The 13,902-nt window shown below is 57.3% G+C and overlaps 1 protein-coding gene across 1 annotated transcript; it reads left to right on the forward strand.

Moving 5' to 3' along the window:
• Window positions 1-1,344: 1,344 nt before the first annotated feature.
• Window positions 1,345-13,710, forward strand: B4GALT2 (beta-1,4-galactosyltransferase 2). The gene is made up of 6 exons (XM_012434669.2): window positions 1,345-2,823; window positions 3,038-3,273; window positions 6,136-6,326; window positions 6,548-6,670; window positions 6,784-6,888; window positions 12,838-13,710. The coding sequence occupies exons 1-6, from the start codon at window positions 2,349-2,351 to the stop codon at window positions 12,986-12,988; spliced, it is 1,281 nt and encodes a 426-aa protein (XP_012290092.2). The 5' UTR covers window positions 1,345-2,348; the 3' UTR covers window positions 12,989-13,710.
• The last annotated feature ends 192 nt before the right edge of the window (window positions 13,711-13,902 follow it).

Here is a 13,902-nt window from a genome sequence, read left to right on the forward strand (position 1 = left end):
AGTCCCAGCAGTATCCCCTCCCAGAAACCTCTACTCTGATCCTTGTTCCCAGGGCCCTAGGGAGCTCCTCCTGACCCTGTCCAATCTTGTTTTCTCCTTCCCTGACCCTGTTTCCTGTTACCCTAGAAGCCCCAGCCACCTCCAGCCCACGCCTTTAAGGGTCCTGCCCCCTCTCTGCTGGCCGATCTTGAATCTTGCTCCAATTAAAGAGTTGACAAATCCTTAGTCCCCCAGCTTCAGTCCACCCAACCTCCAGGCCCCCGTCCTGTGGAGTTCGCGCTCAGATCCAATCCCTACTCCCCGCTAAAGGGCTCTACAGTCCGCACCCGCTCGCCGATCCGACCTCCAAGCCCACCCCTTGGACAAGCCTGACCCATTTACTCCGCCCATCTCGGGTCCGTGTCTCCTGGATGCTCTGGCTCGGCCGCCAGCAGGGCGGGCTCACAGCGGCGAGCGGCGGGTGCGGGCGTGCTGGAGGCGGGGGCGCGCGCGCGGGCGCGCGGGCGCGCGGGCCAGGCCTGCCCCTCCGAGGCGCCGTAGCGCGGGAGGGAGGCGGCGGCGCTGTGGTCCGTGGGTCCGCCGGTCCGTGGGTCTGCCCGGCCGCCCTGCCCCGCCCTGCCCCCCGGGGCGGCTCGGCTCCATGGCCCGCGGCGGCGGCGGCAGCGGCAGCGGCGGCGGGAGGCGACCCGGGGGCCGCGGTGGCCGCTGACTGGGCGGCGGGAGGCGGCGGGGCCGGGCCATGGGGGACGGAACCGTCCGCAGCCGCCGGAGCCGGGAGCCCTGCCCAAGCCGGAGCGGCGTCCCCTGCTGAGCCCCGAGCGCCGGGTGAGAGGAGGGTGCGCGCGGCCCCCACCCGGGGCCCCGAGATTCCAGACCTGGCCCCGCGAAGGGCACCCCGAGCGCGGCCCCCAGATTCCAACCCAGGAGCCGGTGAGAGAGGCGCTGGCGGCCAGACCCCGGCCTGGCTGCCCCCACCCCGCCCCCACTCCGGCGCCCCTCCTGGGTTCCTCCGCCCGCGCCCAGCCGGCCTCCCTCATTGTCCTCGCTCGCCCCGGCCTCGTGGCTCGGGGAGGCGTTCCGTTCACGTTTCCCCTTGGCCTTTGCCTCGGCCCCTGCCCTCCACCCACTCCCCCTGCCGCCAGGCTCCACACCCACCCGGTCTGTGCGGCCTGCCCGTCCCCGGGTGCCACGTGTTCAGCCTGCCAGCCCCGCCCAAACGCACCCCTCAGCCTGGCCACCAGCCTGACCCAGAACCCCTGCGCCGGAGGAAGGGTGGGAATGTTTGCACGTGGGTCTGGGTGTGAGCTGCCTGGGAGCCTGGATGTATGGCTGTGGAAGTCCAGGAGCAGGGGCTTTGTTTGTGAGTGTGGGACTTCGTGTGTTACTGTCACCCGGGTGTGTCTGTGACTCTGTAGTTTGTGTGTCTAAGTGTGGGTGACTAGCTGGGACCAGGGTGTCCCTGTGATTCTGTGTGCCTGTGAGACTCGCCCCGCACCCTGAAGCACTGCCAGAAGTGGCTGCCGCTCTCTTGGAACCATAGCTGGAGCCATCGCCCAGGCAAGACCCCTTCTTGCCATGCCCAGAGCTGTGCTGTCTCCAGGCCCAAGCATCCCCTGTGCTGGGAATCAGAACCAGCTGTGCTGGACAGGGCCCAGAGTCTTGGTCCCAGTCCCACGGGGCTGGCTTTGAGGTCTTACTTAAGTGAGGGGTGCCCCTGCCCCATCCTGTATTTTGACATTTTGTTCTAGTGGGAAGGGAATCTGTAAACATCCAGTCCGTGTGTGGGGCCCCGGGATGCTGAGGGCAACTTCCCAGCCTGGTCCCAGTTGTCTGGGCCTGCTTGCTGCTGGGATCTGAATGAGCAAACCACTTCCCAGCATGGCTCCTGGAAAGACTAAATGAAGTCATGAGTAGAAAGTGCTCCTGCATGGTAGGTGCACAGTATTGTCTCTCTTCCCCCTTCCCCAAGCAGTGAGTTCTGGGTTGAGGATGCTGCTGTGTGGGATGTCTTCTCAGGGGCACCGGTGCACATGGGGGTCTATAGGTAAACATGTTTCCATGCTTAGGTACAAACTAGTGTGGTCAGAGTTCACATGTCTGTGTTCCCGGGAAGGCGTGAGTGTGTGTGTAGAGTTGTGCAGTGAGAGTGCCTGAGTGTGTCAGTGAGGTGGAGGACAGTAAGTGTTTGTGGCTTAGTAGTGGGGTATGCTTGAGGATGTACACTTACGGAGTTGCTGGGAACTGTGCCTGGGTGTCCGTTTGCAGGTAAATAATGTGAGTGCATGAGTGTACTGTGCCTGGGTGTCCTTTTGCAGGTAAATAATGTGAGTCCATGAGTGTGAAAGGGTATGAGCAGGTCAGTGTGGGGTGTGGCCCATGAGTGTTCGAAGCTGGGCGGGAGGTGGGTGGGCAGTCTTGCCTGTCCTGCCCTGACCTGCTGGATCTGTTTCCTTCCTACCCTGCTCAGGCCGGCAGCCGGATGCCCGGGCCCACTGGGCAGGCCAGCGGCCGCCTGCGGGATGAGCAGACTGCTGGGGGGGACGCTGGAGCGCGTCTGCAAGGCTGTGCTCCTTCTCTGCCTGCTGCACTTCCTCGTGGCCGTCATCCTCTACTTTGACGTCTACGCCCAGCATCTGGCTTTCTTCAGCCGCTTCAGTGCCCGAGGCCCCGCCCGTGCCCTCCACCCAGCTGCCAGCAGCAGCAGCAACTGCTCCCGGCCCAACGCCACCGCCCCTAGCTCTGGGCTCCCTGAGGTCCCCAGTGCCCAGCCCGGTCCCACGGTTCCCGTGCTGCCACCCTGTCCTGACTCACCACCTGGTCTTGGTGAGCCTGGAGGGTAGGGCCTGCCCTTGGGGAAAAGAGGGTCTTACCAGTTTGACAGAGAAATGGCGTCTGGACTCATGGGGGTGCCAAGGGTCCAGGTCTGTTAGAAGAGGGCTATTCTTGGGTTTCCTAGCCCACCCCCAGGCTGAGGGTGGGGGCTGGTATCTGTGGATTCTGACCAATGCCCTGATTCCTGACACTGTCCTGCTTGCAGTGGGCAGACTGCTGATCGAGTTCACCTCACCCATGCCCCTGGAGCGGGTGCAGAGGGAGAACCCAGGCGTGCTCATGGGCGGCCGATACACACCGCCCGACTGCACCCCAGCCCAGACGGTGGCGGTCATCATCCCCTTTAGACACCGGGAGCACCACCTGCGCTACTGGCTCCACTATCTACACCCCATCTTGAGGCGGCAGCGGCTGCGCTACGGTGTCTATGTCATCAACCAGGTGCCTATGTGGGGCCTGTGTGCCTATCGGTGTATGTGTGGGTTGGGGGCATTTGTGGGTCCTTGTCTGCCCATGGCCATGTGGATATGTGGATGTACCTGGGCGTAGGAGTCTGTGTTTGTGTGTGTGTTGAGGGGTGTGTGTGTGAATGTTGGCATGCACACTGGCAGGTGTGTGCATGGTCTGAGAAGGGGTTGAGCCCCATTCTCTACCCTTGGCAGCCCCCACTCCATGGTGGTGCAGGCCTAGGGTATGCTGGAGGAGGAGGTGTTGAGGGTCCTGAGGAGAGGGAGCTGGACCCTGAAAGAAGGATGAAGCCTGCAGAACCCTTTGGGACAGGTGCCAGCCACTGCCTGAGGCCAGCACTCAGCTCAGCATCTTAAGGCCTTTAGTGGGCCTGGCTAGGGCTGGCCACTAGGTCCCAGAAGGGACCTCTGATGCAGGCCCCTCTGGCCCGACTGCAGAGGCCTCCTAGACTTGGACATGGGTCCCTCCAGTAGGATGGGGCACAGGTGGAGGTGGAGCAGGGTGCCGTAGAGCATGGAAGGCAGTTGTTGGGAAGCAGTTGTTGAGATGGGTCTTAAGGGAAGAATAGGCATGAGGGACTGGAGAAGCCAGCATTCTAGGCAGAGGGACCTGGAGGATGCAGGCCCAGTGAGACAACTGGCCTTGTGTTCAGGAACTATTGACTGAGGCGTGGTGTCCAGCATGTGGCTGGGTAGCAAAGATGTGGCTGGAGGAGTTGGAGGTCAAACTGAGAAGTGCCTTGGGAGGCCTGCTGGCAGCGAGTCCGGCCCAAAGGTGGCGGGGCAGCATGGAAGGTTATAAGGGGAGAGGGGCTTGCATGTTTGCTTTGTAGAAAGGTTGCTCTGGTCGCATATGGAGTGTGGATGGAGAGGGGAGATTAGAGGCAGTGTGGCCCATTTGGGAGAGACGATGATGCCCAGGAAAGAGGTGATGACCCTGCGGATGAGTGGGGCGCGAGTTGCGGGGAAGAAGCGGGGATGTTACGCAAGTAGTGGAGAGTGAGGGAAGAGCGACGTCAGGACAACGCGAGGGTTTCCGCCTTGGCCGTTGGCTGTGCCTGTGAGTGAGATGGGGACACAGGAGCTGGGCCAGCTCTGGGGGAGTGTGACTCTGAATCCTTTCTTGCGTGTGATGAGTTTGAGCGCCTGTGGGAAGTACATGTTTAGCAGGCAGTTGGACGAATGAGTCTGGACCCAGAAGGGAGGTCTGTGTGGAGAGAGGGGTCTGGGAGCACCAGGATGTAGATGGTCTGGTCCCTAAAACCCACAACGTCTGACCTGCCAGGGAGCAAGGGGCATGGGGAGGAGAGAGCCAGCACTTCAGGGATGGAGGGAAAAAGAGGCCGCTACAGAGGCTGAGAGGATTGGCCAGAAGGGTCGGAGGAGACCCAGGGGAGTGTGGGATCCCGGAAGCCCAGCAGTCAGTGTCAGGAAGGAGACGTGGCAGCTGCATGAGCACTGTGGGGGTGTGAGGAGGGATGTGGACCAAGACTCGTCCAGTGGATTTAGCAACAAGGTGGGCCCAGCGAGAGCCATTTCAGGGGCATGGTGGGGGCGGAAGCAGATTGCAGTGGGTTGAAGAAGGAATCGGATTTGACGAAATGAAAATAACCAATTAGAGAAAACTCTTTAAAAAAAAAAATTCCCTGCTGAGAAGGAAAGGCAAAAGGTAGGGTGGTGGCTGGAGGGAGGTTTGTTTTTTCAGATGGGAGAGGATTGAGCATGTTTATGAGCCATATGGGAGAGACACAGGGCTGGTGCGAGGTCAGGAGTGCTGATGAGCTGGGAGGAAAGCACAGTCTCTCCAAGGGCTGGGGGAAGAGAAGGTGCAGGAGAGGGAGGGAAGAGAGCTGGCAGGCCTGGGCAGGTCAGGGTTCCAGAGGGGAGCAGCTCCCACCTATTCCAGCAGTGGCTTTGCTAGTAGAAAGGAGGGGCTTTCTCTCCTTATTCCAGAAAGGCCACTCACTGACTCCCTCTCCAGGAACCTTTCTGGCTTTTGCCTGGAGATTGTGGATTGGGGCAGGGGCTCAAGTGTCAGCTCCTCCCATTGAATGCTTCCTACTATGTCCGGAGTTTGGTGCTGAGGCCTACATGGCCAGGACCCCTGGAGCCCCAATTCTTGGGGGATCCCAGGTTCGCTGGGCTGTGACTGCCTAGAGGCCCTCTGCTTGTCATTTTGTTGGAGAGACAAGTGAATGTAGCCCAGCCCCGTCCTGGTCCCAGAGGCTGCCCAGGCAGCTGGATGCAGCTCCAGGGAGCCTGAGGCTCAGTGGCACAGTCCCCATGGTTCCTGCATCTTAGACACTGGTCATTTGGGGCATTCGTTGTTCGTCTCACTGCATGACTCTATACACAGCAGGGATGGGACCAGGGCTGGCCATCTCTCAAATCCCTGCTGGCACAAAGGAGAGAGAGCCATGGGCTGTGTTTGAATGAGTGAATAAGACGAGAATGCCACATGACGGTGTCAATGAGTATTGGCAGAAAGGAAGCCCATGGGAAGGAAGGAATAAGTGTACTGGAGTGGGGAAGTTTGGTCAGAGGAGCCTCTCCAGCCCTGAGTGTGACAAGCACAGGTACTGCTAACCCCAAGGCCTGCAGGCAAGGAAGAGTCTGGCATATTCTGGGGCTGCTGAGGGATGTCGTTTGGCTGGGCCTCAGGATCTGAGGGCAGTGGCCAAATCCCAGGTGAGAAGCTGGCCTGGATCCTGAGAGTCTGGTGGAGCCATGCAGCGAGGGGGCTGGTAGACCCCCAGGGACTGCTCTGGAGCATGGCAAAGGGGCAGGGGCTTGCTGGTCACAAGCCCAGGGCTGACCTGCCCCTGCCCCAACCCAGCATGGTGAGGACACCTTCAACCGGGCCAAGCTGCTCAACGTGGGCTTCCTAGAGGCGCTGAAGGAGGACGCCACCTATGACTGCTTCATCTTCAGTGATGTGGACCTGGTCCCCATGGATGACCGCAACCTATACCGCTGTGGCGACCAGCCCCGCCACTTTGCCATTGCCATGGACAAGTTTGGCTTCCGGTGAGGGCTCTCTTCTCAACTAGACCCAGCCCTCCTGCCCCCACCGTATGCTGGCCCACTTCCAGCCCTAGGGCCCCACTTGCTCCTGGCCCCAGCCCCAGACCCCACTGGTGAGGCTGGATCCTCCCTGGACCCCACTGGACATTCCCCCCGACCCTGTCTCTGGTCCTTTCCCTGGAGTCCCGTTGGGGCTTACTGACACCTGCTCTCCCATGCCACAGGCTGCCCTATGCTGGCTACTTTGGAGGTGTGTCAGGCCTGAGTAAGGCTCAGTTTCTGAGAATCAATGGCTTCCCCAATGAGTACTGGGGCTGGGGTGGCGAGGATGATGACATCTTTAACCGGTGAGTAAGCATGGGGTGGAGAATAGGCTGGGTGGGTGGGGGTGAAGTGCAGACTGGGTGGTGCTCCTTGCCCTTCTTCGGGCCCATTCCAGTCTGTCTGTCCCCATCCTCAGGATCTCCCTGACTGGGATGAAGATCTCACGCCCAGACATCCGAATCGGCCGCTACCGCATGATCAAGCACGACCGCGACAAGCATAACGAACCCAACCCTCAGAGGTGACCCCAGCACCCTCACCCCCAACTTCCCAGAGTGACCCAGCACCCTCACCCCCCACTGCCCAGAGTGACCCAGCACACTCACCCCCACTCCCCAGAGTGACCGCAGCACCCTCAGCCCCACTCCCCAGAGTGACCGCAGCACCCTCACCCCCACTCCCTAGAGTGACCCCAGGACCCTCACCCCCACTCCCCAGAGGTGACCCAGCACCCTCACGCCCACTCCCCAGAGTGACCGCAGCACCCTCACCCCACTCCCTAGAGTGACCCCAGCACCCTCACCCCCACTCCCCAGAGTGACCGCAGCACCCTCACCCCCACTCCCCAGAGTGACCCAGGACCCTCATCCCCACTCCCCAGAGTGACCCCGGCACCCTCACCCCCACTTCCCGGAGTGACCCAGCACCCTCACCCACACTCCCTAGAGTGACCCCAGCACCCTCACCCCACTCCCTAGAGTGACCCAGCACCCTCACCCCCATTCCCCAGAGTGGCCCAGCACCCTCACCACCTATTCCCCAGAGATGACCCCAGCACCCTCACCCCCACTCCCCAGAGTGACCCCAGCACCGTCACCCCCACTCCCTAGAGTGACGCCAGCACCCTCACCCCACTTCCCAGAGTGATCCCGGCACCCACACCCCCATTCCCCAGAGTGACCCCGGCACCCACACCCCCATTCCCCAGAGATGACCCCAGCACCCTCACCCCCACTTCCCAGAGTGACCCCAGCACCCTCACCCCTACTCCCCAGAGTGACCCCAGCACCCTCACCCCCACTCCCCAGAGTGACCCAGCACCCTCACCCCCACTCCCCAGAGTGACCCAGCACCCTCACCCCCTGCTCCCTAGAGTGACCCCAGCACCCTCACCCCCTACTCCCCAGAGTGACCCCAGCACCCTCACCCCCTGCTCCCCAGAGGTGACCCCAGCACCTTCAACCCTGCTCCCCAGAGTGACCCAGCACCCTCACCCCCTACTCCCCACAGTGACCCAGCACCCTCACCCCCTACTCCCCAGAGTGACCCAGCACCCTCACCCCCTAATCCCCAGAGGTGACCCCAGCACCCTCACCCCTGCTCCCCAGAGTGACCCAGCACCCTCACCCCCTGCTCCCTAGAGTGACCCCAGCACCCTCACCCCCTAATCCCCAGAGGTGACCCCAGCACCCTCACCCCCTACTCCCCAGAGTGACCCAGCACCATCACCCCCTACTCCCCAGAGTGACCCCAGCACCCTCACCCCCTAATCCCTGGAGGTGACCCCAGCACCCTCACCCCCTACTCCCCAGACTGACCCCAGCACCCTCACCCCTCACTCCGCAGAGGTGGCTTCTCAATATCTCCAACTCTTGACCCCAAGTGCCCCCATCCCTGACCCCCCAGTGGGGGACCTCCAAGCATCCTTGACTCCAAAGAAGTGACTCCTTGTGCTACTAATTCCCTGAGGTGATCCAAGGCCCCTGAGTCCTAGAGGTGACTGCTGGCACCTCGATTGTTGTCCCCCAACCGCCAGCCCAGCCTCAGCCCAATATCACTTACCCCTGGCCTGATTCCTAGAGATGACTAGAATTTAATGTCAGGACCCAAATAATCATTGAGTAGATTGCATTCCCATCAGTGCCCTCACAGAGCTCACTCGTGTACCTGTAGGACCCCTGCCGGGGCAGATAGGACAAGAGATAGTGGGTGCTGGGCACAGCTTCTGCAGACCTGACAAAGTGGGGCTGAGCAGTATGGGAAGGGGGTGTGGAAAGACAGTGCCCACCCCTCTGAAATGGAAGGAGGTGGGTGTATCTTTTAGGAGGTAGCCACATTTGCTATCTGGGGCTGGCTGGGAGAAGGGCCTAAAGGGTGTGTGAAATGTAAACAAGGGCTTCCTGGGCTTCCTGATGCTGCTCTGTGACTTGTGCTAAACTTTCTAGGGGTGGGAGACCCAGAGCAGTCATACTCAATGCCTGCTCTCCCTTACCAAGTTCATTCTAGGCAGGGAGATAGTCACGGAGGCAGGGAGATAGTCACGGAGACAGGCAGTTTTAGCACAAGGTGATCAAGGCAAGGTGCTCTCTTGGCAGAAAAGGGAGGGATTGGTGATGGAAGGCTTCCTGGAGGAGGTGATGGTAAACTGGAGTTTGAAATAGTTATTAATTTAACAAATATTTGCCTCACGCCTACCTTGGGCACAGTGTTACATTCCCCAGGCTAATAGAGGAAGCCAGCCTGCATAAGGAGAATCATATCTGGAAGAGTCTGGAATGTGAACATGTATATATACCGAAAGTCCTAAACTATTTGGTTTTAGGATCTCTGAGGACTGATAGTGACAGTGGGGCAGGGGGAAAGTCAGGGCTGGATGTTAGGGGTTTGTTTTTTTCTTTTGCCCTTTCACCATGTAAGTGTCAGGGGTCTTGAATACCAGATGGGAGTTCAACTTTTGTCCCAGAGGACTGGGGAGCCGTGGAAGGACTTGATGAAGCAGGGAGAGGCGGAGGGGTGAGATTTGGGTTTAGAGGGCGCGCTGCTTGAGCTTCAGGAAGGTGCAAGCCTGGCTTAGCCGCTGGGAGGAGCAGGAGAGAAAGTCGACCAGGCCTGAAGGAATCGATGGAGTCCGAGGGAGCATGGTGGGACAGGGCCTGGGGATGGAGGTGCTGGGTCCCCAGCTTGAGCAGGAGGGTTTTCCTACTCTGAACACACGGGGTAGGAGTTGGGGAGGTGGTTTGTGGCACTGGTGTGGGGTTGGTGCTTGGCAGAAGCATGAGGCACTGGGGAGTGCAGGGAGCTGATGAAAAAGCGGTTCTGATGAAAACCATGGTCATCAGGAAAGGGGTGACAGACTGAGAGAAGGGCTTCAGGGCATCTGGGGGAGGGTGTTCCGTACCGGCTGGCTCAGGAGGGAGATCTGAGCTGAACTCAGAATGACTGGGAGGATCAGAACACAAGCACATGCCAGGAGCCTTGGTCCTGTTTCAGGAGTCGCCTGTCTGGGGGCCACCATCAGTTAGAATGTCTGGCTTGGTTATGGAAGTGGCAAGATAGCAAGAAGTTTCTGGCTTAAGGAACTCTTGTCAATGGTGATTCTCTCTACCTAATTCCTGTTGCCTAAAATCTGAGAGTTCTAGATTCTTCTTTTCCTCACTCTGCATATCCATACCCATCAGCAAGTCATACCACTGCCACCCCTAAAACGTATTTGAGTCCATTTGCTTTCCCCCTTTACTACCCTTACCCTAGTCCAGCCTCTGGGATCCTGCCTGGACTACTACAGTGGCTCGCCCCCCAAGCTGGGTTACAAATTTCTCAGAGCCTTTACACATTTCATTCTGACAATGAAAGTATGAGCCGCTCACTTAGAGCCCTGCCCCTACACGGGGTGCTTGAACCTCCCAGCTGATATTCTGCTTTCCATGTGCCTCATTCAGATTTAGCCACTCAGCTTTGCAAAATCTCATTCCCAATTTAGGGTTGGCATGTGCTCTGACCTCTGCCTGGAGAGCTTTGCCCCTGCCCTCAGCTCAGTGTCACATATGCCCTCTTGTCTCTCTTAGCACTCTGATGTTTTCTCTGTTACCTGCCTCCCCTGGAGAAGCCAGCTTGCCCTGAGAGGAAGGACCCCACCTGTCATGGCCATGGCGGTAGCCTTGGTGCTTAGGCACAGCCTGGCACGTGGTGGTGCTCAGTAAATAACTGGCAAAAGAGTCACTAAAGAGAACAGAGAAAATGGCACAGGCATGGGGAGTAAAAATGGTGCCTCTGATGCAGAACACAGTGTGCTTGAGGTGCCTGCGGGATGCCTGGTCTCAGGCTTAGAAAGGTCTGAGTTGACCTCACACGGTGGCTCATGCCTGTAATCCCAGCTCTTTGGGAGGCCGAGGCAGGTGGATCACTTGAGGTCAGGAGCTTGAGACCAGCCTGGCCAACGTAGTGAAACCTTGTCTATACTAAAAATGCAAAAAAAAAAACCAAAACAAAAAAAACAAAAAAACACTGGGTACAGTGGCTCACACCTGTAATCCCTGGACTTTGGGAGGCCAATGCGGGTGGATTACCTGAGGTCAGGAGTTCAAGACCAGCCTGGCCAAAATGGTGAACCCTGTCTCTACGAAAAATACCAAAAAAATTAGCTGGGTGTGGTGGTGGGTGCCTGTAATCCCGTCTACTCGGGAGGCTGAGGAAGGAGAATCACTTGACTCCAGGAGGCAGAGGTTGCAGTGAGCCAAGATTGCACCACTACACTCTAGCCTAGGCAACAGAGCGATACTCCATCTCAAAAAAACAAAACAAAAAAAGTTAGACATGGTGGCATGCACCTGTAATCCCAGCTATTCAGGAGGTTGAGGCAGGAGAATCACCTGAACTCAGGAGGCAGAGGTTGCAGTGAGCCAAGGTCACACCATTGCACTCCAGTGCAGGCAACAGAGAGAGAATCTGTCTCAAAAAAAAAAAAAAAAAAAAAAAAAAAAAGTCTGAGCTGAGAGGAGATTTATAAGGGTGTCAGATTTCTGTTTTCTGACTGAAACAGGTGAGATCTGGGTTTTGAGGGCCAATGCAAGAGCAGAAGGGTTCCTGTTAAGTCGACCCTGGAAGAAGCCAGGATGGCTTAAGCCTGGGCCCCAGATAGCCCATATTGGGTTTGGTGGTGTTAACTTAAAAATCACTAGATCAGCCAGGTGCAGTGGCTCATGCCTGTAATCCTCGCACTGTAGGAAGCCAAGGCTAGCAGATCACCTGAGGATAGGAGTTTGAGACCAGCCTGACCAACATGGTGAAACCCCATCTCTACTAAAAATACAAAAATTAGCTGGGTGTGGTGGCGCACACCTGTAATCCCACCTACTCGGGAAGCTGAGGCAGGAGAAATGCTTGAACCTGGGAGGTGGAGGTTGCAGGGAGCTGAGGTTTCGCCATTGCACTCCAGGAGCCTGGGCAACAGAGCAAGACTCTGTCTCAAAAAAAAAACAAAAACAAAAAACTGGATCAATAACTTTGAAGAGGAGATTTTATTTTTCCTTTATAAAGGGTTACAACCTGCAGACTGGCCATCCCACTGACTTGGAAGAAGAGCCTCAAGCCAAAGCCTTAACAGGCACTTTGAGGGAGCGAGGAGTAAGATAGAAATTTTAGTTGAATGGATTGGATTGGTCAACAGATTATCAGAGGAGCTACGAATATTCATGGCAGGGGTCCTGACATATGCATATTGAACAGATACGCATGTTATATACCACCCTTGTTCACCTTAGGGTGGAGGCTTAATATTTAAATATATTGCAGTTAGGCCCTGTCTGTCAAAAAGACAAAAGCACTCAAGTGTGCAGTCTCTGTGAACTGGCTAGAACCAGTCCATGGCAGATGGTCTTATCAGTAGAAGGTTACTGAAATCAGTCTCTTGTCCCACCAAAGCTATAGTTATGGCTTGGAGAACAGGGGCAGAGGGGTCAGCATCTGTCTGGCAGTGGGTGAGCTGCAAATTGGTTTTTTTCCCTATTATTTTTAGCTTTAATATATTACCACATTGTGCAAGTTGTTTTAATATTGGTTATCTCAAGTCCAGTACTTGTTTAGCTGCCACAGAAAAAGAAAACCCCTGTGGCAGTTAGAGCATAGTCTGTTCTTTAAGTGCAGGGGGTGCATGACTTAACCCTTGCCTGGTGTGGCCTTAGGTCCTATTTATAATTAGGTGTCTTATTGACACAAAGAATGCATTCTGTCAGTCTTGTGATCTCTGCTTTGACATTAATGCTGGTCATTTGTTGTCTAAACTGCAGAAGGGTGTGGGAATAACAAGGCATGTTTGACGTCCCTTCCCATCATGGCTGGAAACTCCGTTTTTAAAGTTTCTCTGGGGTCCCCTTGGCCTACAGGGGGTCTATTTAGTTGGTTGGGGGGTGTAGGATTTTGTATTTAGTTTACAGTGGTTAGCTCTGATATAGACCATTTCCTTCCTATCTAGGTTTACCAAGATTCAAAACACGAAGCTGACCATGAAGCGGGATGGCATTGGGTCAGTGCGATACCAGGTTTTGGAGGTGTCTCGGCAACCACTCTTCACCAATATCACAGTGGACATTGGGCGGCCCCCGTCATGGCCACCTCGGGGCTGACACTAATGAACAAAGGCTCTTGGTACCGAGGATTGCCTGCCAGAGGACTGACCACAGCCTGGCTGGCAGCTGCTCTGTGGAGGACCTCCAGGACTGAGACTGTGGGCTCTGTTTTCCGAGGGTCTTCAGTAGGCCTCCTAGCTACACCTGGAAGTTTCAGAACCCACTTTGAGGGGCCTCCTGCCTGGGCAGGCTCTTCAAATGTGGCCCTCTTTGGAGTCAACCCTCCTTCCTGACCCCCTCCCCCCAGCCCAGCCCCAGTCACTGTCAGGTCGGGTCAGCCCCTGCACTGCCTCTCGGAGTGGCCTGGGCTAGGTCACTCTACCTCTCTGTGCCTCAGTTTCCCCCCCCTCGAGTCCCCTAGGGCCTGGAAGGGTGGGAGGTATGTCTAGGGGGCAGTGTCTCTTCCAGGGGGAATTCTCAGATCTTGGGAACCCCCTTGCTCCCAGGGGAGGGGAAACCTTTTTCATTCAACATTGCAGGGGGCAAGCTTTGGTGCGCCCCCTGATGAGGAGCAGCCCCAGGAGGGGACCAGAGGGGATGCTGTGTCGCTGCCTGGGATCTTGGGTTTGGTCTTTGCATGGGAGGCGGGTGGGGCTTGGATCAGTAAGTCTGGTTCCCGCCTCCCTGTCTCAGAGAGGAGGCAGGAGCCACAGGGCCGGCTCATGTTTGTACATTGCACAGAAACTTGTGTGGGTGCTTTAGTAAAAAACGTGAATGGAGCAGCTCCCTTGTCTGTTTGGGGGTGGGGGTCGGGTCCCTGAACGTGGTTACCCTGAGCGTTTTGTGGTGGAAGGGCGCTTGGGGTATTTTGCCCAAGTAAACCTGACCCATGCCGTCCTGGTTCTCCAAGCGCTGCCACTCCCTAGGCTTCCCCACCGGCCTTAAGGGGAAGTTTGTCCTTGCACTGCCTC

This window comes from Aotus nancymaae, unplaced genomic scaffold (genome assembly GCF_030222135.1).
Source record: "Aotus nancymaae isolate 86718 unplaced genomic scaffold, 86718_ANA_hifiasm-v0.15.2.pri h1tg000007l, whole genome shotgun sequence".
Classification (NCBI taxonomy): Eukaryota; Metazoa; Chordata; class Mammalia; order Primates; family Aotidae; genus Aotus; species Aotus nancymaae.

Coding starts and splice junctions, on each gene's coding strand:
- B4GALT2 (XM_012434669.2), top strand. CDS start 2,349: ATGAGCAGGTCAGTGTGGGGTGTGGCCCATGAGTGTTCGAAGCTGGGC. Junction 2,824..3,037: donor TGACTCACCACCTGGTCTTG/GTGAGCCTGGAG, acceptor TCCTGCTTGCAG/TGGGCAGACTGCTGATCGAG. Junction 3,274..6,135: donor GTGTCTATGTCATCAACCAG/GTGCCTATGTGG, acceptor GCCCCAACCCAG/CATGGTGAGGACACCTTCAA.